Consider the following 24,992-nt stretch of genomic DNA (forward strand, 5'->3'; position numbering starts at 1 on the left):
ATTTAAAGATTTTCAAACTTTTCCATGTATTATTAACTGTTTGAATATTTAGTCAAATGTCGAAAACAAAATGAGTGAGCGACATGCAGACTTGGAGATAATTTTGAAAGATTCGGAATATTATCAACCTGAAAAACGAACTGATGGGAAGCTACAGATTTCAATTTACAGTATATTTGATTAATGTAACATGATTCGCTTCGAGTGATATACCACATACATGGAACAGAGAGATTGATTCAATATGGTAATCATCAAAGCCAGACCAAGAAGTACGACATTTGTTTTCTCATCCATTCGCTAATCGAAATTTAGTTTTTCCTATAAATCGAAAACAATTCGACGAAACCATCGAAGATTCTGTTGTTCTTCACAAATAACAAATACTCAGTATACATCGTATGCCAAGACTAATGGTGTATTTTCCCATAAGACACACATAGCCTGAAGCAAATATCTAAGTAAAATTTTGTCGAAAATAACACACGACAATAAGCAATCGATGTTTATTCCTTTTTGTCATCTTGCCAACCGAAATTCACATTGTCTGCATTGGCGTAAATATGCCTAATGCATAATACACCATTATTTTGAATCTAACTACGAAGTAGAAGAGATACTTCTATATTATGTTTGAACAGAAAACAGCATCACATCACAACAAAATAATAAACCGAACCGATACAGAGGGATGGAGATTATACATTAGGAGACAACATTTTAATGTCGCTTAATATGGCAAAATTGATCAACACAGAATACTATGTCGGTGTACGCAGACATAATGTATATAGTACGGTTTCGGGTAGGTGGGGGAGAAAATTAATTCGGAATATTGAAAATGGATATATAGAGGATTCGACAGAGGGTGAAGTAGAAATTACATTTCGTGTATTAAATGTAAACATTAAAGGTGTACACGGCAACATCCATACATTATATACCTTTTCAAGACATGCAGATATTTTAAATGAAAATAAAAAAGAGGAATTTTCAATGGGAAATATTATTTTCAAGTGGATAATCAAATAAAATGGAATTTTCAAGTTAAAAAAAATATAGGAGACAATCTGAAGTATGTTCAGCGAAATTAGGGACGACTATTGACAGTGATTTGAAAAATTTATTATTTTTAAATTAAAATATTTTCTGTTGATTCAAATTGCAATTGACAAATTTTTTCTCTCGAAATTATTTCGCTGTTTGGCATTTGCGTCCCTACGTGGTGGGGTGGTATCGTCAAGTTTTACTGTATTCGTTGATAATTAAATTTATGTTTGCTATTGAGTCGGGATAATTTATATGAAATTCACATTCGGCTCTTACATAGATTAGAATTTAAACAAATCTCTTCAAATATTACCAGGTGGACGGAAACATGAAAGAAAACTTGAAGCAAATGTTTAGTATGTATTTAACCTATTATAAAACTCACACACCGAGAGGTAATTGTTAAATCTGTTACTTCTATTGTTTAAAAAGTATTCAAAGTCTTACTCACTAAGCTCCCGGGAAATGCATCATTGACATGAATGCTAAGGCCAAGGCTAAAACCCATTTCTCGGATGCTTAGTGAGTAAAATATTTTACTTCATATGTTTTAACAGACACTCTCTAATAAAAAGCAAGAGTAACTGGAGCTCACCGCTTATCCGTGTCCAAATGTAAGACCATGGGTGTTATAACAGTTAGTTAGTTTTGGACAGATCTGAGCTGAACATCCTCTTGGTAGACATGATTTAGTCTCCCATAATGCAATCTATCCCATACCATGCCGTCGTCACACATCGGAGAAAATCCAAATTTGAGACAAAGTGAAGGTATTAGTGCTAAAAAACAAACGAAATTTCAAAAAAACCTTTTATCGTGCCAGACAAGTTGAAAATTCGAAAAGTTCAGTTTTCTGGCACAACAGACCATTCAATAAAATTTTTACTTTTAAATTTCATTCGTCATTTCACACCAATACTTGCATTTCGACACCAATTTTGAATTAATTTCGACATATGACTCAATATGCGTTGCCCAGGTGGCTCAGTGAGACTTCGTCTGACATTCATAATCTATTTCTTCTGATAACTTAGAATTTGTATTAGATTATTTACACAAACTCTATTACTTCATTAGTTTTAACATACATCTTGCGATCTACAAATATTTCTACGACCATTCAATCAACAAACGACGTACGTTCTCGTCTCATTCACCCAGTCTTTTTATCATGGGCGCGCGTTAGCATAGCGCCCGTGACGCAAGTCCTATTACTATAAAAAATTTCAAAAACAAATTTTTGTCGTAGACTGCGTAACCATATATACAGCAAATATTGAAGTTCTACAATTCAAATCCAAATGACTCCAAATGAGCTTTAACACATTGAAATTAATTGCGGCTTGCCAACTTTCGGCGCCCTGGACTTTACTTAAATAGTCGAGGAATGCCTCCAAATAAATTTCTAAAAATCCAAAACTGAATTCTAGATTCTTAGAAATTTATTTGGAGGTAATCAACGACTATTTAAGTAAAGTCCAGGGTGCCGAAAGTTGACAAGCCGCAAATATTTTGAATGTGTTAAAAAAAGCTAGGCAGCCGTACGAGTTCAACGAGCTATCACACGTTCTTGTAGCTTAAAATTTGGCCACGCAATAAATCTTCCAAGAAGCCCCATTTCCATACATTTTGGTCAATTTCAGTACTTTAAACGAAATGAAAAAATCCTACGTTTCTTTGTGGTTCCGTCCGTCTGTCCGTGTTTCCTATCTTCTAAAGTCTTCTTTAAAATTTCTTGAAACATTCCAGAAAAAAAAATTGGGGGGAACGGGCCTCGTTTGGGAGCTAGGGCTCCTCGAAGTTCCCATATAAGAACACCTTTAAGTGTGTGTGTTGTAGAGAAAGTTTTGGAGATCCCTTTCGCAAATGTAAGTTGGGTAAATTTTTCGCGATTTTCGCGTTTCCGCGGTTTTTGAGTCAATTTTATTTATTGCAGATTCGAATAGAGGACATTCTGAAACGTCGAGAAGACACTTTTTGGGAAAAAGTGTGTTCGCTAAATTTCGCGGTTTTCGCGTTTCCGCGGATTTTGGGTCAAATATTTTTATTGCAGGTTCGGATAGAAAACATTCTGAAACGTCGAGAAAACACTTTTTGGGAAAAAGTGTGTTCGCGAAATTTCGCGGTTTTTGCGTTTCCGCGGATTTTGGGTCAGATTTTTTTATTGCAGATTCGTATAGAGAACATTCTGAAACGTCGAGAAAACACTTTTTGAGAAAAAGTGTGTTCGCGAAATTTCGCGGTTTTCGCGTTTCCGCGGTTTTTGGGTCAAAAATGTTTATTGCAGATTCGGATAGAGGACATTCTGAAACGTCGAGAAAACACTTTTTGGGAAAAATTGTGTTCGCGAAATTTCGACGTTTTCGCGTTTCCGCGGATTTTGGGCCAAATCATCGTTTGTAGGTTGTGGGGAAAGCTGAATTTTTCGGTACACGTCGTAAGCACTCGTAAAAAAATGTAGTATTTTCTCAAAGGAAAATGGTTGAAACCGATCGAATTGTCAAAAACTTTTTTCTGAAGTTTTATAGAGAATTAAACGAGCTACATTTTAGTCGCTTTATTTATTTAAATCGATGACCTCGTTCTGGAGATATGTCAGTAACAGCGAAGTCACCACATGTGTTTCCAATGTTCTTCATGTAAAAATACATTGAAAGTTTTATTCGTTTAGAATAAATAATTAACCATGGTCATGACCATCGACTTAAAGTTGTGTTGTCTGTAAATTTCAGCAACTCGAGCCGTAGTTTAATAATTACACGGAAACATGCTCCCAGTTCTAGAACTTATGGATTATGGAGGAATTCTGATGGTTTTTTTAGATTAATTTTTTCAACTCTACTTTCGACAGACCCGGATTTGCAACTAACGTTTTCAAAACAATAAAAAGGAAATTTTCGTATCATGGGCCACAAAATTCGAATCGTTCTCGGTTTCTGATTGTACAGTATGAATTCAAATGAAAACTTAGCAAATTGACTTTTTAGGACAAAAAATTTTTTTTCTTGCAACGATTAAATTATAAAATAATTATTTGTCAATCAATCCCAATCCGATCCAAAAATTTTTATTTTTTTTACAATTCCAAATGGTCGCCATATCGTACTTGATTACTTTGTAAGTAGTCCCAAAACGTTGTAATGGCCGTCAAAGCAACTGCAGTCAAATGTGGTAAACATTCTTCGTTTGTATCCACAATACCATTTTGCAATTCTTTCTTCGTAGCTGTTCGTTTGAATGGCATGTCAGTGCTGATCAATCCGACAGGTGTATCCGGATCTACAATGTAGCAACCCGAATCAGATTCACTCTGCCACGATAGAATTCGATGGAGCCAATCCACTCGTAAAAAGTTTGTGTATCCTAAGTAGCCACAAAGGCCAACTAAAAGCAAAAAAATCACAATTTTATCTGCTTAGTTAATCGTATTAACTGGAACGTTGAAGTTACCCAACTCCGCAAACAAATCACGTTGATTTATAGGCACGTCCAGTAAATCCAAATATTGGGCTTCCAAATATGCTTTGGTACACAGTTTTGCGTAGATATCATCGTCAGAAATAAATGGTTGTAAATTCGGGCAATTTGCATTGTCAATCAATAGTCGTTGAAATATCTGATGCGTAAGAAGATACTGTGATCTCGGCGTACGATCCAGCAGTGTTCGTTCACAGATGTACGGAATTTCACATCTGCTTACAATAGCATCCTGACATTCACTATTCACTTTTCCCCACAGTCCTTCTTTCTCGTTACCAATATTGTCCAGAGTCGCATCGTCAATTTGATTCAGATAGTTTTGCAAAACCAACGCAGGTTTCCAATAATTCGTGTTCGCTTTGGCTGTTCGAATTTTCCATTGGCGTACCATCAACTTGTCCAATTCTTGTCCAGAATTGCTAGCACTTTGAATCATTTGCTTCAACGGAAAGTTTTGCTGGAAAAATTTTCCATGCTTAGCGTCAATATCTAAAAATTGATAGAATAAGTATCGGTTCGCCGTTTGAATATATTATTTTATTTGGGCAACCTTTTAGAATTTCCAGTGAAAGTGAGGAATCTCCTTCTTTAATATCATCCAACTGAGAATAGTAAAAGTTTAGCGTTCGTGATATGGAGTCCACCACTTTGATTTCCAAATTTTTGTATTCATTACTGTTGTTTGGGATTTCAGTTAATAGCTTGAAATAAAATAATATTCAGGATTAGTCAGCATCAGTATTTCACACACATGACCTTACATGTTGCTGTGTTTTTAAAACTGAAGCGAAATCCTGAACTTTTGGAAAAGTAACATTGTTTGTAGTCGTTTCTAAAACATCTTTCTTAATTGTAAGTCCGTCCGTAAGAGTGTTCAGATCTTTCTCAAACTCTACGTTAAGAGGTTAAGAGGATTATGTACAATTCAACAATCAAATTGTAATATTTCAATGTTTACCGAGTAAAATGTTGTTTCGATAATTCAAGTCAAAGCCCACATCGTTCAAATCAAACCGTTGCTTGTAGACTCGGTGACGGTGACGATGTCGTTGTCTGGCACTTTCCACTGTTGACAATTGCGTTAGGATTTGTGCAAAAAGCAAAACCCAAGAAACGATGTACCACTTCATAACTACAAACTTTTTCTTTATTCAAACGGATGTCGTTTAAATATTTAATTGGTATACACTTCTTAGGCTCGACTCAGTAAGAATGCATCAATAATGCTAAATACGCTTCAATTTATAGTCAAATTGAATAGTGAGAATTACAAATGTTGCACAAATGTAAATATCAAATAAAATTTTATTTATTGGCTGATAATCAAACTTACTGAAACAAGCCGTCAGAACAGTCGGAGCGTTTGCTGCGACTGAGCCCCGTACGACCCGTAAACCTATTACGTACGTGACCCTTATGCATCCGAAGCCCTAATTTGTCCGTGATCCTAATTTTTCCGAAGCCCTAATACGTCCGCAACCCTAATACAGCTATAACCCGTATGTGTCCAGCACGTGCAATTTTAATGAAAGTATTCATATTCATCTTAAAAATTGCACATAGCACAATTACGAAAGCCCGTACGAAGTACCTCTCAAATAAAACAAAAATTTACGAAGTAATTTAAGGAACCCAAATTTGAAACTTTTTCTATCACCATGTCCATATGCGTGATATATGGAATGCCTAAAACACCCCACACACATAATTACTTTCTGTTAACAGAAACTTTCTCTGTACCATTTTCCCCAAGATACATCACTTTTACCAAAATCCAATATGGGCGTTTTTTTTAGGAGACCGGAAGTAGTTCTGACAATTTACATTCGTTAATACCTTTCAAACAAAAAAAAAAATCATGAAATTCGGTCAAAATTTACTCGAGATATTGACAAAATACACCACGTTCACTGTACAGCCGGATATGAGCTCACTCCAAGGGACCTAGCTCACGCTCAACCAAATTTCATAAACTTTTTTTCCCTGGTTGGTACGTTCAATACCTATTTAATAAATCAAAAATAGTCGAGATCCGTTAAAATTTGGCCGACCTGCAAGCAAAAACTGCTTCGCGCACTGTACCTAGTTCACATCAAGGGCTCTAACTCACGAGTCGGTCATCCAATTTCCATAAACTTTTTTTTTGGTCGATCGGTATTGTAAATACCCTTCGTTTGACGTATCATTTACAAGTGTAGCGTTTAAAATGCTGTGGACATCTTCGAAAAACCCTTATTGGGCCCCAGCTCAGGAGTGGTCGACCCAAATATGCCCATTTTCATATGGGGTCTTGCCATTGTCATTACCTATCAGGGAAAAAAAGATTTTTTGAAATCGGTTGAGCTTTACTCAAGTTATCGTGTACATAGACAGACAGACTGACAGACATTTTTTTTTATTGTGGATTCGTCATCTATAATCATAGACAAATGCTTTGACCTTACCGTCTAATTCGAATTCTACATGTTACAAACGGCATGGTGTTATTATAAGCCCCCAGTACTTCCTACGGGGCTAAAAAGTGCATTGGCTGGCATTGACGCATTACACCCGAATTGCGCAAATATAATTTTGTAATTTTTTTTTTTTGCTAAAATTTTCCAATTTTGTTAAAACATTTGTTCAGTTGTTTTATACTTGGAACACTAAAGTGGGATGACTCTATCAGTTTTGGATGATGTAAACAGCCTCGATGAAGCGGGTAACAGTGGCAGAGTCGTTTTGTCGTTGCGTCATATTGCGACAAAGTGGTACAACGAAAAAGTGACAGTTGAGAAAATTCTAAATTAGATTTCTTGTTTTGATGTGATGATTTTTCGTTTTTTTTTGTGTGAAAAAGAATTCAAAATTATGATTTTATTATTAATAATTGGTAGGATAGCACTCTAACGACCTGATTCATTTCCTGTAATCTAAACGGTCTAGATTCTAGACCTGAGATTTTTTCTGAGTCAGTTTATGTGATGAGATTTTCTGATTCAGTTCCTGTGATCAATCAATTAGAAACCTCAACCTGATTTAAATTAGACTTTCTCCTTTCAGGCCAGGTTTGAACTGTTGCGAGCATTAATTAGGACAATTTTGATTATTTCTTGTGTTCAATCAAATAAAATCGAATTCTTAAAAATTCACATTCAAAAATGTTGCGCTAAAAAAATCCAAATTTTACGACAGAACCCGCTTCATCGAGGCTGTTTAGGATGATGTAGTTAAACCATATTTTTGTTTGCTGTAGACCTAGCAGAACCAGCATACGTCGCGCAAAACAGATACACAAATAACTATAATGTACGCCGAATTATAATTGCAATGATTGCTAATCATTCAGTCAAATTCAATAATAGTCGAAAAAAAAAATAGGAACATGTTCGAATTAACCTACTAAAATTGTAATCGAAATGAAAAAAATGAAGCGAAAGAAGCATTGTATGTTAATTAACATGTCCTACTTCGCTTATCATTATTAAAACGTGAAAACCATTCATAGCAATTTCAATATGTAACGAAAACGTTCATTTCAAATCACAAAAATGGTTTATTTATTCAAAAATCCTCAAAATGCTTAAGTTGTAGGGCTGGGAGAGCGATGACCTTGTACAGTGGCATAATTTTAGGATCTGACATCCTACCACTTCATTAACTCAATAATTACAGGAGAAAATCTAAAAAAAAAACTCAGAATTCCTCAAAATCTATAAGTTATAGAACTGGGAGCTATTGGAGGAACAGCGTATCTCGGAATAAAGATCTTATCGGGATAATTGAAAATATGGACTGTTTCGTTTGAACGGTTTATTTGAAGTGAAAATTAATTTTTACTAACATCGTTTGGACTACTTGAATCGACTACTATGAATTTCCATTAAACAAAAATAACTCGTAATCTATGATTCCAACATCCCTCCTCAAAGATTACGACACTCTAAAATCATCAAGTCCAATAAGATGAGTAAATTTACGTTACTTTAGTGATTCCAAAGATCTTGTGAATGGACGACCATTGTTAGATTTTGCTCGGCCAGTATTACTGTAATTGGTTACATTTGTCTTCCCTTTCAATTTATTTTCATCGGCCGTTTCAAGTATTGGAAATCATGAAGTTTGATATTGTGATTTCCCAATTGAATTTTCGTTGCTTGTTGTTCTGATATTTTAGCTTGACGACCGTTTGCAATCTCTTTACTGTTTCGGTTCTTATACTTCATATTTACCGAGCACGTCTGTAATTTATGATTTTCTTTCAATTCGCTTGACTTTTTAATCACCGCTTTCTTCTTCATTCCATTAGCATTGCTGTGCTTAATCTGTGTCTGTGTCTGAATTGTTCCACAATTCCCGCGTTTGTTCTTCCACAATTTTTCTTTGATATGTAATCGATAAAGATTGTTCTGATCGACTGATCCCACAGCAATAATTGTACCGTCCTCACGGATATAACATTCGTTGCCGTCGAAATTGACCTTGAAACCGAGTTCCGTCAACTTTCGTACTGACAGCAAATTTGCATCTAGCCCTGGAACATACAGTACATTTCTCATCAAGATTTGTAGAATTTCGCCTTTTTCGTTCGGACAATTTAAAAAGCCTTCACCAATACCTGCAGCAAATATAGCTTTTCTGAATCCGATATTTAATATTCACGAGTAGTGTGGAAGGCCCATAACCTATTGGAGGAACAGCGTATCTCGGAATAAAGATCTTATCGGGATAATTGAAAATATGGACTGTTTCGTTTGAACGGTTTATTTGAAGTGGAAATTAATTTTTACTAACATCGTTTGGACTACTTGATTCGACGACTATGAATTTCCATTAAACAAAAATAACTCGTAATCTATGATTCCAACAGGAGCATGTTTCCGTGTAATTATTAAACTAGGAAATTTACTGAAAACACAACTTTAAGTCGATGGTCATGATCATGGTCCAATTTTTTATTCTAAACGAATAAAACTTTCGCTGTATTTTTACATGAAGAACATTGGAAAAACATGTGGTGATTTCACTGTTACTGACATTTATCTCCAGATTTAAATAAATACAGCGACTAAAATGTAAAATCAAGTCAAAATAAAATGATCTATTATTTTCGATTTAAGCGAAATACAGTTTTTGTAGGAAGCATTTAAACAACATTGCAGTATCATGGGCGCGCGTTAGCATAGCGCCCGTGACGTAAGTCCTATTACTAGGAAAAATTTAAAAACAAATGTTTTGTCGTAGATTGCGGAACCACATATACAGCAAATATTGAAGTTCTACAATTCAAATCCAAATGACTCCTAGCTTTAAAAGTTCAAATTTTTTTTGGTAAAATTTTATCTTCTAGAAATTTTTTGGCCTAATTTTTATTTTGACAATTTTTGCGTACAAGCGCAGAATGCGTCACCTACAGCGATATCAGTTGTTTTGGAAGTATGCCCAGGGACTTGCGTCACTTTTACTCTTCGAGTGTTTTTGACTGATTGAAATAATTTCTTCGTATGAAAAAATTTACGATTAAATTGTAACCCTTTAGGAAAACCACCTCGAACTGTTTGAAAATTCCATTTGCTGAGCTGATACTTCGTATAAAAAATTGAAGCAACAAAAAAGGTAAATTCATTCACACCAAACGAAGCTTTTTTTTGCAAAGTAATAACCACTTTTCTGTACATAAATATTATCATCCACACACGGGCTCTCAGAGTATTCGTTTAAAATACATATTTTCGGTCGTCTCCCAAACCGAAACTACGAAGCAAAACAAAATCCGATGCTCACACTCAGCTCCTGGGCTACGTACGATAAAAATAAAGGACTCCATGATTTCTTGCCATACCTATCAAGCAAACACACATAACACACACACACCATATCCTCGGAATATTTGAATGGAGCCAAAAGTACAGAAGAAAATATTTTCGTTTACCAAAAAAAAGAAAGAAAAAATTGTGGAAAAACCAACAAATGAAACACAATTCAAAAACGTCAAAATGAAATAAACGCGCGCTGGGGCCATGTATACAAAATGTTATTCTGCATATTAAATAGACAAATGTGCTTTGAGGAGAAATGCTTTAAGGCTTGAATTTCAAACATTTTCAAAGGCATTCATGTAAATATATGAACACATTTGAAAAGTGTTGTTGAGAATTCATTTCAGTCTTTGCATAGCATTTTGCAACAAAGAAACGACTCGCAAATCACAAATAAATAAACAAAACAAAAAAACGAACCGAAACTTGAAGTTTTGGACGTTAATGGTGCTTTGAACTCTTCGTGTGATCTAATTTCCAAATAAATATCTATTTGGAAATCGGGGATGTTGAGCAGATACGATAAATTGAAGACATCAGCAATAAACAGGAAAGATAACAAGAAGGAATTGACATTGGAGAAGACCCAACTGCTCATCAAGGCTTTAGCCTGTTACAGACGGCAAGCATATAATCAGTATTATTATCGAGTCTACTACTTCAATCGATCAACGTATTTTTAATCTGTTGATTTCAAATCTTGTACTTCAATTTTGTAACATGCATTTTACTAAAAACACTATAGATTATTGTCAATGTCGTTTGAGACGTCAAATAAGCTGTCATTTTCACAAAGCTAACCACAATATTAAAAAAAATTATATGAAGCTGTCATTGTTTGAGGTTAGCTTTGTGAAATTGACAACTTATTTGACACTATTTTAGAGAGAAGTACCGCTATTTGACACTGATCTATATTACCCAGAGCTTGTCATTATTTTTTTCGTTGTTATCGATAACAGATGAACACACTGATAGAAAATTTAACGCGCTGGACGTGTACTGTACGTAGTGGACGTGTACTGTACGTAGTGGACGTGTAAATTGGCTGGCAGACAGCTATTTTTGGATCGAACTTCGGGAACGTTTAGTACATGTGCACTGCGTCAGTAAACGTCCAGTACGTTTGCTCTGGTATCCGAAATAAAATGAAATTTTGATGTACATTATTTCGTCAAATTTCGTTCTTTTTAATTTTAATTTTTTTATTTTTCATTTCATTTTTCATTTATATCGTAACTTTTTCTTAGATAAAAATTTTCTCCATGTTTGGTGCTGGGTTTGAACTGGGGATCTCTTGATCTCAAAGCGGCGCTTCAACCAATGTTGCAATTAAGACATACTACATTGATAGTTGTATTGTGAAGCGTTGGTAGAAGTAGGTAAACGTGGAGCACGTTTGCACACAAAGTACTTATACATGCTATACGTTTACTTACATGAGACACATATGAAACTTTGAAAATATTTTTTTTTATTCTAATTAGAACTATGGTATATGACAATGACCTAATATCGAGAATCGTAATCGTAATTCCTTCTTCTTCTTTTTGCGTAATATTTCGATATTTCAACAGTATGAGATTGGAACTCAGGGAATAAAACGTATTGAAATTTAAATGACTGAATTTAATATTTCTGTTTTTAAGTGAATCCTAAAATCCTGATACAGATACATTCATCTCATGTACGTAAAGGACTTGACATAGTTGCTATTAATATAAAATGCACAGTGTACGAATGTCAACGCACAACAAGTACGATCTTTTGACATCATACTTACCATGCGTATACAAACATCCTAAACGTGTGCTTTTCTCAAACATGTTGGGCGTATGAGGTAATTTTGCGATGAAGTTACACATACCAAAATTTTACACATGTCCTACGTCGACTACACGCGTGAGATGTATGACACACATATCGTACGTAAACTTACATACGACAGGTCTGCCATACATACCCGACGCATACTATGCATAACAGAAGTATATCATACATATCCGAAGTACACCGCCAAAATCTTTTTTATCAGTGCAGCCATACGTGACTGAATGCAATTTCACCATCTCTAGCAAACATGCTTCGTTTTGAAACTGTCAAAATACAACCTTATTCCTTTGTTTGTATAATCACTGTTGACTAATTTCTTATAAGGCTTTGTTGCATTTTTACCACCCTAGGTTGCTGAAGAGGGTATTGAATTACAAAGAAAATTATTCATTAAATCACTATCGACTCTAAGATACATGTATAAACAAATAAAATGGATTAAAATCAATCTGTAATGAAGTTGAATCCAATACTATTATCGAATCTATTAATTCTTTTGATTTAAGTATTATCGACAGATTGCCACAAAATCTGCTACTTCGCTAGTTCTGGCATACATTTTACTCTAAAATTCGTTATCCAGACGTTATTTTTGTCGTCAGAGTCGATATCAGATGACTTAGTTATATCCATATCCATACCCATGACTCTTCCATTGGACCAAATATACATTGTTATCAATCAAGATCAACAAATTGAATCCTTTCCCTTAAAGATGTACCAGTACATTAATATTGATTGTACCTATACCACCTACCTACAACTGATGCGCTATCCCTTCTGCTAGTCAATCATTTTTTTGTTTTTATTCTTTAACATAAATCTCGCAATAACAGAACAAAAGTCGACGAATTCACCATTGGCTGTGTAGCGTATATTTCTACGTAAATCCCTTTTTGATTCACTTGCCTCCTTTGTATTATTTTCTTGTACTTTCATGTTATATTACATTTGATGAATCGATACGTTACATGGGCTGGCTGTCAGGACATTGCTTGTGTCTGGTATCGAATTGATCGATTGGCTGTGAAATGAAATATTTACTGTGATCAATTATGATCAATTAGGTGACTTTATTACGTTTTAATGGAGTAGAATAGAATAGAAAGAACAGAAAGAAACCCTTTGAATGGTATTGGACCATGTACGTATATATAATCAATAAATGCGACAGAAATTACGATTAACTGCCATTGTATTGGCGCATAGAAAAGAGATTAACATTCAACGTTTGCGTTTTCTTTAATTAGTCATTCTGAATTCGGAATGACTTAAGCTGACGCCATCATAATCGTTTGTGCTAAATCAAATTGTGCGGACACAGTAAATCACAATCAAACCATACACACTTACCTCGTTGTCATCGATCGATTAATATGGTACCACTGTTCGATGATGGAATTCCGTGGGAATAATAAAACGATACATTTGCCACGGAACGTCAATTTGGTTTTTCTCTTTGCCAAACAAACCAAATATAAATCGAACGAACATCGATTGCATATTAATTTCGTCGACATCAGTCATCGCAAGCAATTTTACATTATTTATATTGGTGTGTCGTATGGTCGAGATGTAAATGTTTTCGGTTCCTTTTATCCAATTTTTTTTTCTTATTGTTTTTGCATATGTAACAACATTTTTGTTTCAATCAGATGTGTAAACGATTCCTGGAGCACGGTCTGAATATCAAATAGGTTTTGTGGGTATTTTTGTTTGTGACAGACTAGTCAATGTACCGTCAATTTTGTATGCTTTTATTAACTGAAAATTGGGATACAAGACACAAAGAGTGTGAGTAAAATCCATTCCCTCCACAAGCGCTTTTTTCTTCATTGTTGATTGATATGCTCGATAGGCCCAGATTTACCGTCATTAACCTTTGGAAACAAATAGTTCCGTCGAAACCCCGAAAATATTTTGATTATCCTTCGAAAATGTAGTTTTCACGACATAAGTGCCAGTGGGAACGTTCGCTGGTAGAAGTTGGTCATCAAATGTGTAATCCTTTATAGTGTAGTTTCCCTAGAAGGCGAATCGTTCAACTGGAAAAGGAAACGTTACCAACATGTTGACTAACCTTTGGAAACGGACAAGTGTTAGCATCCGGAAAATTGGTAAAAGTCTGAAATCTCGGATAGAAGTTGGTATTTGTTGCACAAAATTTGCAAATGTTTCCCCCGCCTTTCAGTACACTCATGTACTTGTTGTTCACATCTAATTTCTTGAAGATTTCGTACACCAACTTCAATAAAAACGGAAAAACGGAATTTTGGTATACTCAGTTTGTCGACTGTGTTGATTCAATTGCCAGTATTTCTTACCATGGAATCTTCGCCAAGATTCATATTCAATGTAAAATCCCCGGTCAGAACGTACTCATTCCGCCCTTTTCTGTTTACTCTCAGTGTTTTCGGTTCGAATATTCCTGTTCCCATAGTATTTGGCTCAAACGATCGGATTTCAACGTCGTATGGTCTCTGCAATAATTTCGAATGAAACGTGACGAATTTAAGTGTTCCATGAACCTCACTCTATCGGCTCGAGTCTGTTGATATTTTATCAGAAAAATTAAATGCACAACGAACAGTGTGGAGAAATGCATTTTGTTTGTTCGTTCATGGAACGGTCCGAATTGAACTGATTCATTGAATTATGAAAATTATTTATGCAAATTGTGTTTTAATGAAGAGTTCGTGTTAGCGAGCAAAAAAATCTTATTTTGCGGAAAAAAAAAATTACCCGAAACGTGTAAATTGTATCATTGCCACAAACAGTCGTTTTTATTGTGCAAACGATCATGCAATCGTTGAGGTTGAATAATAATGGTCAGGTCATATTGATTTCTTATCCGGAACATTTCAGTTAATTTGTATTTATGCAAGAATGGATTTCTTATATAAATAAAGCTTGCAACTACAGTCGCCGACTTTGAAGTAGGTGGCGCAGTGACACATTTTGTTTCAGCTCTATATGAGTGGATATACAAACAAAAGGGCTTACGCATTCGATATTTTTAACGTTACGATTTAGCAACAGAGTCTGTTGAATAGGCCATTTGACATATGAGTAAGTGTTATCGTATGTAATGTAGTGTGCTTGTGAACGTGGACATGTAATTTGAAATAAAAAAAGGTTGCACAGCTGAGACACGAACCCACAATCTTCCCCTTCGATCTTTTGCTTCATTCAAGAGATATAATCATCTCGTCCGTATAACAGTCTGGTGTATTAGTGCACACTTTCATGTATTCTTCGAGCTCGGTTGATAACTTTTATAATTCTTGCATTAATGACTCGGTATTGCAATTTGTCATTGCTTTAGTATAATTGACTGCGACAGTATTGGCAAGGTGCTTTCTGTTGCGACCAACGAACTATTTCAACCCTCAATTAATTTGATACTTTTTCGATTAATTGGGACGTTTAGATTCGAATCGCTTTCTTAACATACTGATATCGACTGTGGTCGTACCATTCCATTAATCTGTCAGAGACGGCAAACATATTAACAGTTTTACTATCTGATCTATTAAGGTCCCTGACCGTGATTTGTGAAATTGTGACAATTTTTAACTTTGTACGTCGTTTTCTTGAAATCCTTTGACATCCAGGAGTAATGGTAAACTTTATTATGAAGATTGAACATTTGGCTTCGCAATTAATCAGAAATTAATCGATATTTAAAGAATTTCTTTAACTAAGTTTAATTTGTGGTATTTTATATCAAATTCAATAGAGACCGATATTTGGAGGTATCTAAAGCGTCATACAAATTATACCGCAAATCAAGATCCAACATAACCGTGATTATTTTACATGTAAATTTGCATAAGCAAATCACGATCAGGTTTTCGCATCCGCACATCACGGTCAGGGACCTTACTTCATTTGACCGAAGATTTTCAGAGATTGATTTCAGAAATCTTTTACTTTATTTCTTTTGAACACACTTTTTGCTATATAAGACCTCGTTAGTCAGAGCCTGCCGTTTATTATTGCTTTCGCTGTCGATAACAGATGACAGCCGTCTGTAGCAGGTTAATTCTTTGTATTTTGTTTCGGCAACGAATTGCAGGTACATTATTAAGGATGGAGCTTACGGTTGAGGGTTTATAAGTTGACCTTGTTCAAATGTAACGAAGAAATGGCAGCGAAAATGTTCTTTGAATATTGGGTATGAGATTTCTAATGTTGGATACTTTAGGAGATCGTGAGCATAATGAAGTACTTTGCACTGAGATTCATACAACGATGCAACATAGCTCACAATTTTCGAACATTATGATGCTAAGTTGCATAAATTTTAATATAAGTTTCGGTGGCTTTTTTAAGAAAAACATTGATGTATACAGCTCGAAAATATTTTTTTTAAACGGCCTTGCATTTGTTACAAACAACGACGACAAAAAAATAAGCGATAAGCTCTGGCTAATCCAATCCTATAATGCTATATATAGAAAAACGTATGTTAAAACCAATTAAAACTAGACCCCACTTTTTGGGCGGGTCAGGTCCCTTGACTGACAATTTTATTCTTATTATTATTTTTAATCAATTTCATTTTATTTTCCGTTATCACAAATAACTGATATAAAAACCTTCGCTTGAGTACAAATTCTTTGGTAAAGTTCTTTTTCTGTTCTCAACTTTCTTGTAAATTTTTGGCCAGATTTTTAATCAAAAATGAATCATAAATAGACAAGTACTCGTGTAAATTACAGCCCTCGCTCCGCTCTGCCCGCAAACTTCCCACTCGAATAAGTTATCTATTGTTCAGTTTCATATAATAGTCTTATTGTTAACGCTAATCAGAAGTAAAAGATGCGAATGTGGAACGAATAGAGGACTCTTTTCTTTCACTTTGGTACAATATAGAATAGTACGGTAGACGTTCTTCCCTTACACGTATGTACAAAAAGAAAACCCCCCGGTACTTACTACATTCACAAAACCTTTAATCATGAATAAAATAGCACGATTCGTGCGAATTACGGCCCTCGCTTCGCTCTGGCCGCAAACTTCGCAATCGTGGGAGTTTTAAAGTTTCCTGTTTGATTGTTTTTTTTAGTGTCATTCCATACATTTGAGTAACGATTCAGAAATTGATTTTTCATAAAATTTAATAAATATTTTATGTCAAGGCGTGAAATCTTCTAATTTTGCCCGTGACGAGGCCCGTGATAGCTGACTATCAGCGTTATAGAAAACTATCATGCGTTATAGCTGACTTTCACCTGACTATCCAGATCCTTAATCCCACATAGCCCATCTTCGAACTTAACCTCAAGAATTCAATTCTGCGTCGATTAAAAAAATAAAATTAGTAACTGGTTGATAATTACTCAAGTTAACGTGTTTACAAGCAAAATATTGGGACAAACATTCTTAGGGTATATTTTCCGGCATAAGACCTTGACTTACAGTCAAGTGAATAATAGTTTTGGACCTAAACTATTCGATTACGTTAAACGAAGTACCAGATTTGGTGATTAAAAGACGACATTACTGCATTTTGTGTCAAAAGAAAAAGTTTCAAAAATGTTTGATGAAAATTAAAATCACAACACTTCATCTAGAATTAAACAACAATACCTGAAGATTCATCGTTACCATTTGTAGAGCATAAAAACGGTTAAAAAATATGACATTCGAAACAAGATTAAACGTACCGATGACAATGATGCCACCGTTTGATATCCTTTTAAGAACACGAGAAATTTTTCCAAATTTTATAGGCAATAAAAACCCTTTAACATGGTAATACATATAGGCTATAATGTAGTGTCTAAGAGAATTTATCTATTTTCAAACAATTTTGTACTTTTATTATCGTCGACATAATTTTTTCGGTTGCACCCAAAGATATTCCCTAACTCGATATTATAACAACGTTTGGATATGGATGCATAATGATATGGCATCAAAGATTTTATTTATTTCATTTTCGTTCGTGTGTAAGATGCTTGAGGAAAAAAAATTGTTTTTCTTAAAATAATACGAAAATTGAATCACTTCTCCTCTAAGATTATCTTTAGTTTTGAACATAAAAATTATATTTTTTTCAATACACAAATTTAAAATTAATTTGTTTACATTGTCTTAGTATTTTATATGTTTTTAATTTCGACAGTCTAATATACATATGAAGATGATCTCACAGAGCTACTGTGTTCGGTTCTTGTTGTCTGTACGATTTTTTTTTTATTTAACATTTCGATATTAATTCAGTGTTTGGACGCATTTAAGATTTATATTTGAATTAGATAGATCCACATGGGTGGCAAGAGGAAAAAAACGAAGAATATCCAGCACACAGAGAGTTCGATTGTTTGTTTATTGAACGGCAGTACTTATATTTTTCAGTAACTTATTATCTCTTTTTTATAGTTTATAGTTAAACGGCGTGCTCTGTGTGCTGTATCGTTCGTGTGCCATTAAAATAAAACGATTTTTATTTAGCGCCATTTCGATTGTTTTTGGACGTTAAAAATGTTACAAATTGTTTATATTGACTCAGTAATTTGATTTTTGTGTGCTGTTACATTCATGCTTTGGCACACATTTACTATCGGTTTTGCTAATGCTGTAGGTCTGTCTGTAATTATTTACTGCGAGAATTGACTTGATTAATGTAAAAAAATATATTTGTAATTGGTTGGATTATATTGCCTCGACTCAGTGTTTCGATGCCTTGTTCATCTCTTACCGACAACGAAAAAAACAATGAGCGTTGATCTGTGGCTAGTGGAACCATAATACATCAAAATGTTACAATTAATGAAGTACTAGATTAACCGGTGATACTTCAAACTTTAAACAAAATGAGTGACAGTCACAGCCCACAATTCTTATAGTGAAGTATTTCCGGTTTGATAAACAATAGGTAGGACGTTAACTTTTTCAAGCTTGAAACAACTTCTTCATATTAAATTATTGGAACAACAATGAGTTACATCCAACTAACTCACAATTTCTATTGACCATCAACCGACTTTCCATTCACTGATTTTCCTCTTTAAAAAAATCATTTCTAAAAGTTATAACTGCTGTTCAATACACATGCTCGCCGTCCACTCTCCACTGATCAGGTGTGTTTAACGTCCAATAGCCTCATAGTCCAATAACATCGATCTTAAAATCAATTCACTGCACATACTCGTACTGTTGCTTCCAGACATCAAAATCAATCGAAAGTATAAGAAATGGGGCGGTATCCATTAAACTTAGCATGACCATGGATTGTGTGCTGACCCAACTGCGTAGAGCTATCAATGTGTGAATGCCATTCAAAAGCGAGACAGCAAAAAGTGGTTTTGAATGGTGTATTGGTGAGAGCATATTTATTGAACTGGTATCGGTAATCGGTTTAGTATTTTCAGAAAGAGCGTGAATGGTATGAGAAACCGATGAGAGACTTTGGAAGATAACTTGACTATGGTAAGTTTGAATTATATTTTCCTGGTTTTAATCGAGTAATTGATTCGATAAACTCACCACCGTGTCATAACCAACATATCAGATTTTTTACATCCTAAAAAATACGGTTGTACAGTTGACACATGCATAAACGATACCAAAAACAAATTATAGCAAATGTTACTCAACAACCCAACTCAATATATCCAATTTCCATATGCGGTTTGAATTATGAATTTGTCATCTACGGTTCAATAAATTAACAAAATATGACCCTATGTCGATTGCATTTGACATTGGACTTTTGGACAGCATGTAAATAATATTATTAAAACGATACAGTTGACTGTGTGCAGACTGGATCGTTGTTGTTGTTGGTGTACATGTGGAAAATGCATGGAAAAGCTATTTGTATAATTGAACGGATCTACTGAATTATTGTGAAAATTGTTGGGCTTTTCCTCTGCGTCGCATTGTTGCGGGGGGTGAATTAAACTTGTGTGTGCGAAATTGACAATGAATTATCAGAAAATGTTTATTTAGTGTGACGATGATGGGTTGGAAAAGCGATTCGAGGTTTGAATTGATTTAACTCGGGTTTCGTAGTACAATCATTTTACGCCTAGAAAGAGAAGCGTAGAATAATTACGAGTACATCAAGAACACATACACAATTCATTCATGTTTTTTTTTCTTCCATAATCTTCCTTAATTACAGAAATAAAATAACAAGGCAGGCAAAGGCATCGTATACAGGTCGTTAAAATTTCCGCAATTCAATTCCACCGACCGAAAGAGACTCGACACAATTGCATGACTTTTTCAGCCGATATTATACTCCAATCGGCGTATAGAAGATGAAAAGCTCTTCTCAATATGTATCATAAAAAACGTCTCTTTTTATGGACTGATTGAAGGGTGGGTGTATTTTTTCCAATCTTTATTTACTCGTTATGCTATGTCATAACTACGATTATCTTCTTTTTTTCTACCTTCTTTTTTACTCAGTCATCACATCAATAGAGGGTTGTTAGCAATCTGCTATAATATTCAAGTTTTCAGTCTCTCAAATGATATTCTTTTTAGGAAATTTTCACGAGAAGAAAAGACTTTCGTTTTAAGGGGCCAAGTTGATTTTGTATTATTTTGTATTTATATGTCTGATTTGTATTGCATTAATTTCTGAAGATATTCAATTTGTAATACTTCGTGTAATTAAAGGGCAAGACGAAATTATATGCTCGGAAATTTTGGGGATTATATCTCGTGTGTCGTATTGAGAAGAGGTGCTTTTCACGTAATTATATACGTACACTACACAAACCGAGTTGCATGACTTTACAGTCTACAATGCAGGGCTTATTATTCGGAAATTTTTATTCTTAAAAACTTTACAAATTCTCACAAATTTCTAAAAATTCCTTAGTCGGAGGCTGTAAAATTTCAGCATTAAAACTGTCAAACTGTTTTTATTATTTGTGCGGATCAGCTGAAAAACAGCTGAAGTGAATTTATGCCGAAATTTAACTACCTCTAACTGTAAAATTTTTAACAATTTCTAAAATTCTTTTAAAAAAAGTCTGAAAATTCCAAAAATTATTAAAAATTCTTGAACAAATTCCGAATAATAAGCTCTGCTACAGTCTACAGTTTATTAATTCTTGCGATATGCTGTAATTCAATTAAAATATCTCAATGCAAATTCTAGTTAAGCTTAGCCGTACATCCATGATGTGTTAGCACTTCATTAAGAAAATTTAATGAATGTAACCCAGATAAGAAAGTCTCTCAATTACTTCCGTATACACTATAGAGGTGTACGGATTTTCACATATGCTCCTGCACACACGGTGAAATATCAAATTTATTCAGTGTGTTCGGAATCTATTGGCATTCCGTATAATATATATTTATATTGGCTAGCGGCTCTGTGCATTTAATGTAAACGTAAATCAATTAATAGAAATAACACCCTCAGGTATTCATTTCGGTGCCGGATATTTTCCAAATTTCACACAAATAACATTTCATTATATTGTTGCACACAAGTTGTGGTTTTCATTGCAATGAAAACAGAATTGGTTTCGGGTAAAATAATAAAATGGGAAAAAAAATTGAAATTCGCAGATTGGTTCATGTGTCTGTAATTTGATTTTTTTTAACCTTATTGGCCGTTTGAATTTGTTGCACAATTTAATAGTACAGAGGAGACTGAATGGTGGATGTCTCCATGGAGAATGTAGTTAAAATTTGGTAAGGTTTTTGTGTTCAACATTCGAGCGACTAGATTTCAGTAGAAGAAATTGTTGAATCATGAAAGTAAATTTCCATTGTAAAAAGCAGCGTTTTCTTCTGATCTAATTTTATTAAGGATAGTAATAAACGGGAGATATAAAAATCAAAAAAGGAGATATAAAAATCAAAAAAGGAGATATAAAAAACAGAAATGGAGGTATAAAATTAAAAGTCGAAGATAAAATATTTGAAATTGCAGATAAATAATTAAAAACAGGAGATAATAAAATTAAATTTGGAGTCATACCGTCTCCTTTTTTGAATTTAATATCTTCATTTTAATTATTTTTTATCTCCATTTTTGTAATATCGTTATCTCCAATTTTTAATTTAAAATTTTCATTTTAATATATATTTATCTTCAAAATTAAATTTTTTATCTGTAAAATATATTCATTTATCTCCAAAACTAAATTTTTCATTTTCAGAATTTAGTTTTTTATCATCTTTTTTATTTTATTTATTTCCAAAATTATTTTTTTTAATTCCAAAATTTAGTGAAAATTATCTCAATTTTTGAATTTTATTACGTCATGTAATGTGCATACAAATTTTTGAAACTTGAGTCAGTTTTCATAGCAAGCGCTCTAATTGTGCAAAATTGTAGTGGCAGGCACAGTGCCGCATCCAGCATATTCAGCGCCCGGGACCATTTTGGTTTCTAGGGCCTCTTTTTATGAAACACCTTTTTAGTTTTCATGATGTAAAATAGATTGAGGAAATTGCTCTCGTCACTCCTTCGAGTCAGTCTTTCCAATGTACATACAATCCGGAGGAAATAGCGATTTTATCTAAAAAAATTCACCTCTCAATTAAAATCATTGAAAGGTGAGTTTGTTTATATGAAATTGCTAATTCCTACACTCCATAGAAATTTTGACATTAGACCATACCTGGGAAATTCCAGCGTAAGTCATGTTACCAAAACAGAATTTTGTCTCTTTTCAATGTACGAATATGCACCAAAGAAGACGCGAAAAAACACACCGTAAGTCATGTTACCAAATGTGAAAATGGATATTGTAGAGCGCTATCGCTACAATACAGTGGTGATGTTGTGAGAGTGAAAGAGAAAAATCACTGTCACAAAATACGTGGATTTACCCACCTATTGAGTATACTTTCATTGGGTTTTTACTGTACGATGAAAGAAACCTATAAACAGTTTTGTTTTTATATTTGGATTAGCTTATAAACAGCTGAAGCAAATTCATCCTGAAATTGCATTGTCTCTAACTGTATTGATACAATATAAAATTTCTAAGAATCTATACCTTAAAGTATTGGTTTTAGTAATAGTTGTTCGACTTTATAAAAAGCCTAAACTTTTAAAGTTTGACCCTCACTGCAAAATCTTACTTTTTTTTCTTTTTTCGTTTTTGTAAAAAAAAGTTGAAGATCGTTATCATTAGAGACGAATCTAGCACACATGAGTGGTAAATCGAAAAATCTTAAAAAATTAGCCTGCAGCGCTTCAAGTTGTTTACTTGAGTTAGAACAGTGGAACTATATATCTTAAGATGGATATTAAGGTGAATTGTGTTAACCCATTCACAAGGGTTTGTATCTGGATTTTGAACAACGACTCACATTTGTAACTATTTTATCTTCCTTGAGTTCGAAAACTAGAAAACAGACCGCAGCTGAAATGAAGTTGCAACCTTACAACTCTTCAATAACTAGTCTGCATCCCGTGGCACTTCGTGCCACGTCGCATCCTAGCAAGCTAGACCGGGCAGACACCTGTTATTGAGAAACACCTGTTCGAAAGCAACTCTACATTTGCTTAAAAGAGATATACGAAAATCGAGGGGGTGGTCAGTAACACACAATAGCTCAATAGCTTACACTTTGGTCCCTTCCACACAACCACTCTTTCAATACAGAATAATTCTTTGCCGAAGAAACTAACTCTGCATCTGCTCGAGGGAATGGTCACTAAAAGCTGACTTTGCTTTATGTAAAAAGGCCCTTTAAGGGTTTGTGACTAATAAACACTCCATCTGCCAGTCGCAGTAATTTCAGCACATTTCTGCCCCGGAAAAATTATTAGACGAAGCGAGAGAAAAAAAATTAACACCTAAGTTACCGACACCGTTCCGGCGCCCGGCTCGCATTGCGGCCCTCCGCTACGCTCCGGGGCAATGGGCCGGATCGCTCGGCGTGTTAAAACGCTTTTTATTTGCAATGAGTTACACAGACTAATTATTAGACGAAGCGAGAGAAAAAAAATTAACACCTAAGTTACCGACACCGTTCCGGCGCCCGGCTCGCATTGCGGCCCTCCGCTTCGCTCCGGGGCAATGGGCCGGATCGCTCGGCGTGTTAAACACCTATTATCGAAAAACACCTCGTTCCCCGTAGACATTTTTCCGTTTCACGTACACATTTTCCCTTTGTTGAAAACCATCAATTTGGTGAAACCCGTACCCTTCTACACCCCACACCACAACCACTGTTTCAATACCGAACAACTTTGCCGAAGAGACCAACTTTCCATCTGCTTCACACAAAAAGTTAAAAAAATCGAGGGGGTGGTCACTATTACATAGAAGCGTACACTGTGGTGTGGTCACTTTCAGACAACAACTTTGCCGAAGAAACCAACTTTCCATCTGTCAAACCGCTCCACAATTGTAAACGCGTTAAATATTTATCTGCAATTTTTTATCTTCGATTTTTACTTCCATTTCTAATTTTTTTATCTCCATTTTTTGAATTTTATATCTCCACTTTGAATTTATTTTATCTCCATTTTATTAATTTCGGTATCTCCCTTTTTAAATTAAATATTTCCATTTTAATATATATTTATCTCCTCTTTTATGTTTTTTAACTTCATTTTCAATTAATTTATCTCTTTTACTATTTTAATTATTTCCAAAATTTAAATATTTATCTCCAAAACGAAATTATTATCTCCAAGATTGTATTTTCTATCTCGAAATTTGATTTTTATATCTCCTATATTAATTGTTTTTAACTCCTTTTATGAATTTCATATCTCCAACTGTGAATTTTTTATCTCCAAAAATATTTCCCTTTTTGATTTTTTTATCTCCCGGTTTAATATAATCCATTTTATTAATGACGCTGTAACTCTTGAATACTCTGTGA

At 34.4% G+C, this 24,992-nt stretch overlaps 2 protein-coding genes across 2 annotated transcripts; both read right to left on the reverse strand.

The window, feature by feature from the left end:
• Positions 1 to 4,095: 4,095 nt before the first annotated feature.
• Positions 4,096 to 5,732, reverse strand: LOC119077640. Its single transcript, XM_037184860.1, has 5 exons — positions 5,489 to 5,732; positions 5,292 to 5,422; positions 5,081 to 5,231; positions 4,501 to 5,019; positions 4,096 to 4,434 (listed from the first exon to the last, which is right to left on the reverse strand). The coding sequence occupies exons 1-5, from the start codon at positions 5,658 to 5,660 to the stop codon at positions 4,127 to 4,129; spliced, it is 1,281 nt and encodes a 426-aa protein (XP_037040755.1). The 5' UTR covers positions 5,661 to 5,732; the 3' UTR covers positions 4,096 to 4,126.
• An 8,143-nt stretch (positions 5,733 to 13,875) lies between these two features.
• On the reverse strand, positions 13,876 to 14,798 carry LOC119077643. The gene is made up of 4 exons (XM_037184864.1): positions 14,695 to 14,798; positions 14,486 to 14,641; positions 14,242 to 14,406; positions 13,876 to 14,186 (listed from the first exon to the last, which is right to left on the reverse strand). Exons 1-4 carry the CDS (start codon positions 14,764 to 14,766, stop codon positions 14,037 to 14,039), a joined length of 543 nt encoding a protein of 180 aa, XP_037040759.1. The 5' UTR covers positions 14,767 to 14,798; the 3' UTR covers positions 13,876 to 14,036.
• Between the last annotated feature and the right edge of the window lie 10,194 nt (positions 14,799 to 24,992).

Source organism: Bradysia coprophila, unplaced genomic scaffold, assembly GCF_014529535.1.
Source record: "Bradysia coprophila strain Holo2 unplaced genomic scaffold, BU_Bcop_v1 contig_24, whole genome shotgun sequence".
In the NCBI taxonomy this organism is placed as follows: Eukaryota; Metazoa; Arthropoda; class Insecta; order Diptera; family Sciaridae; genus Bradysia; species Bradysia coprophila.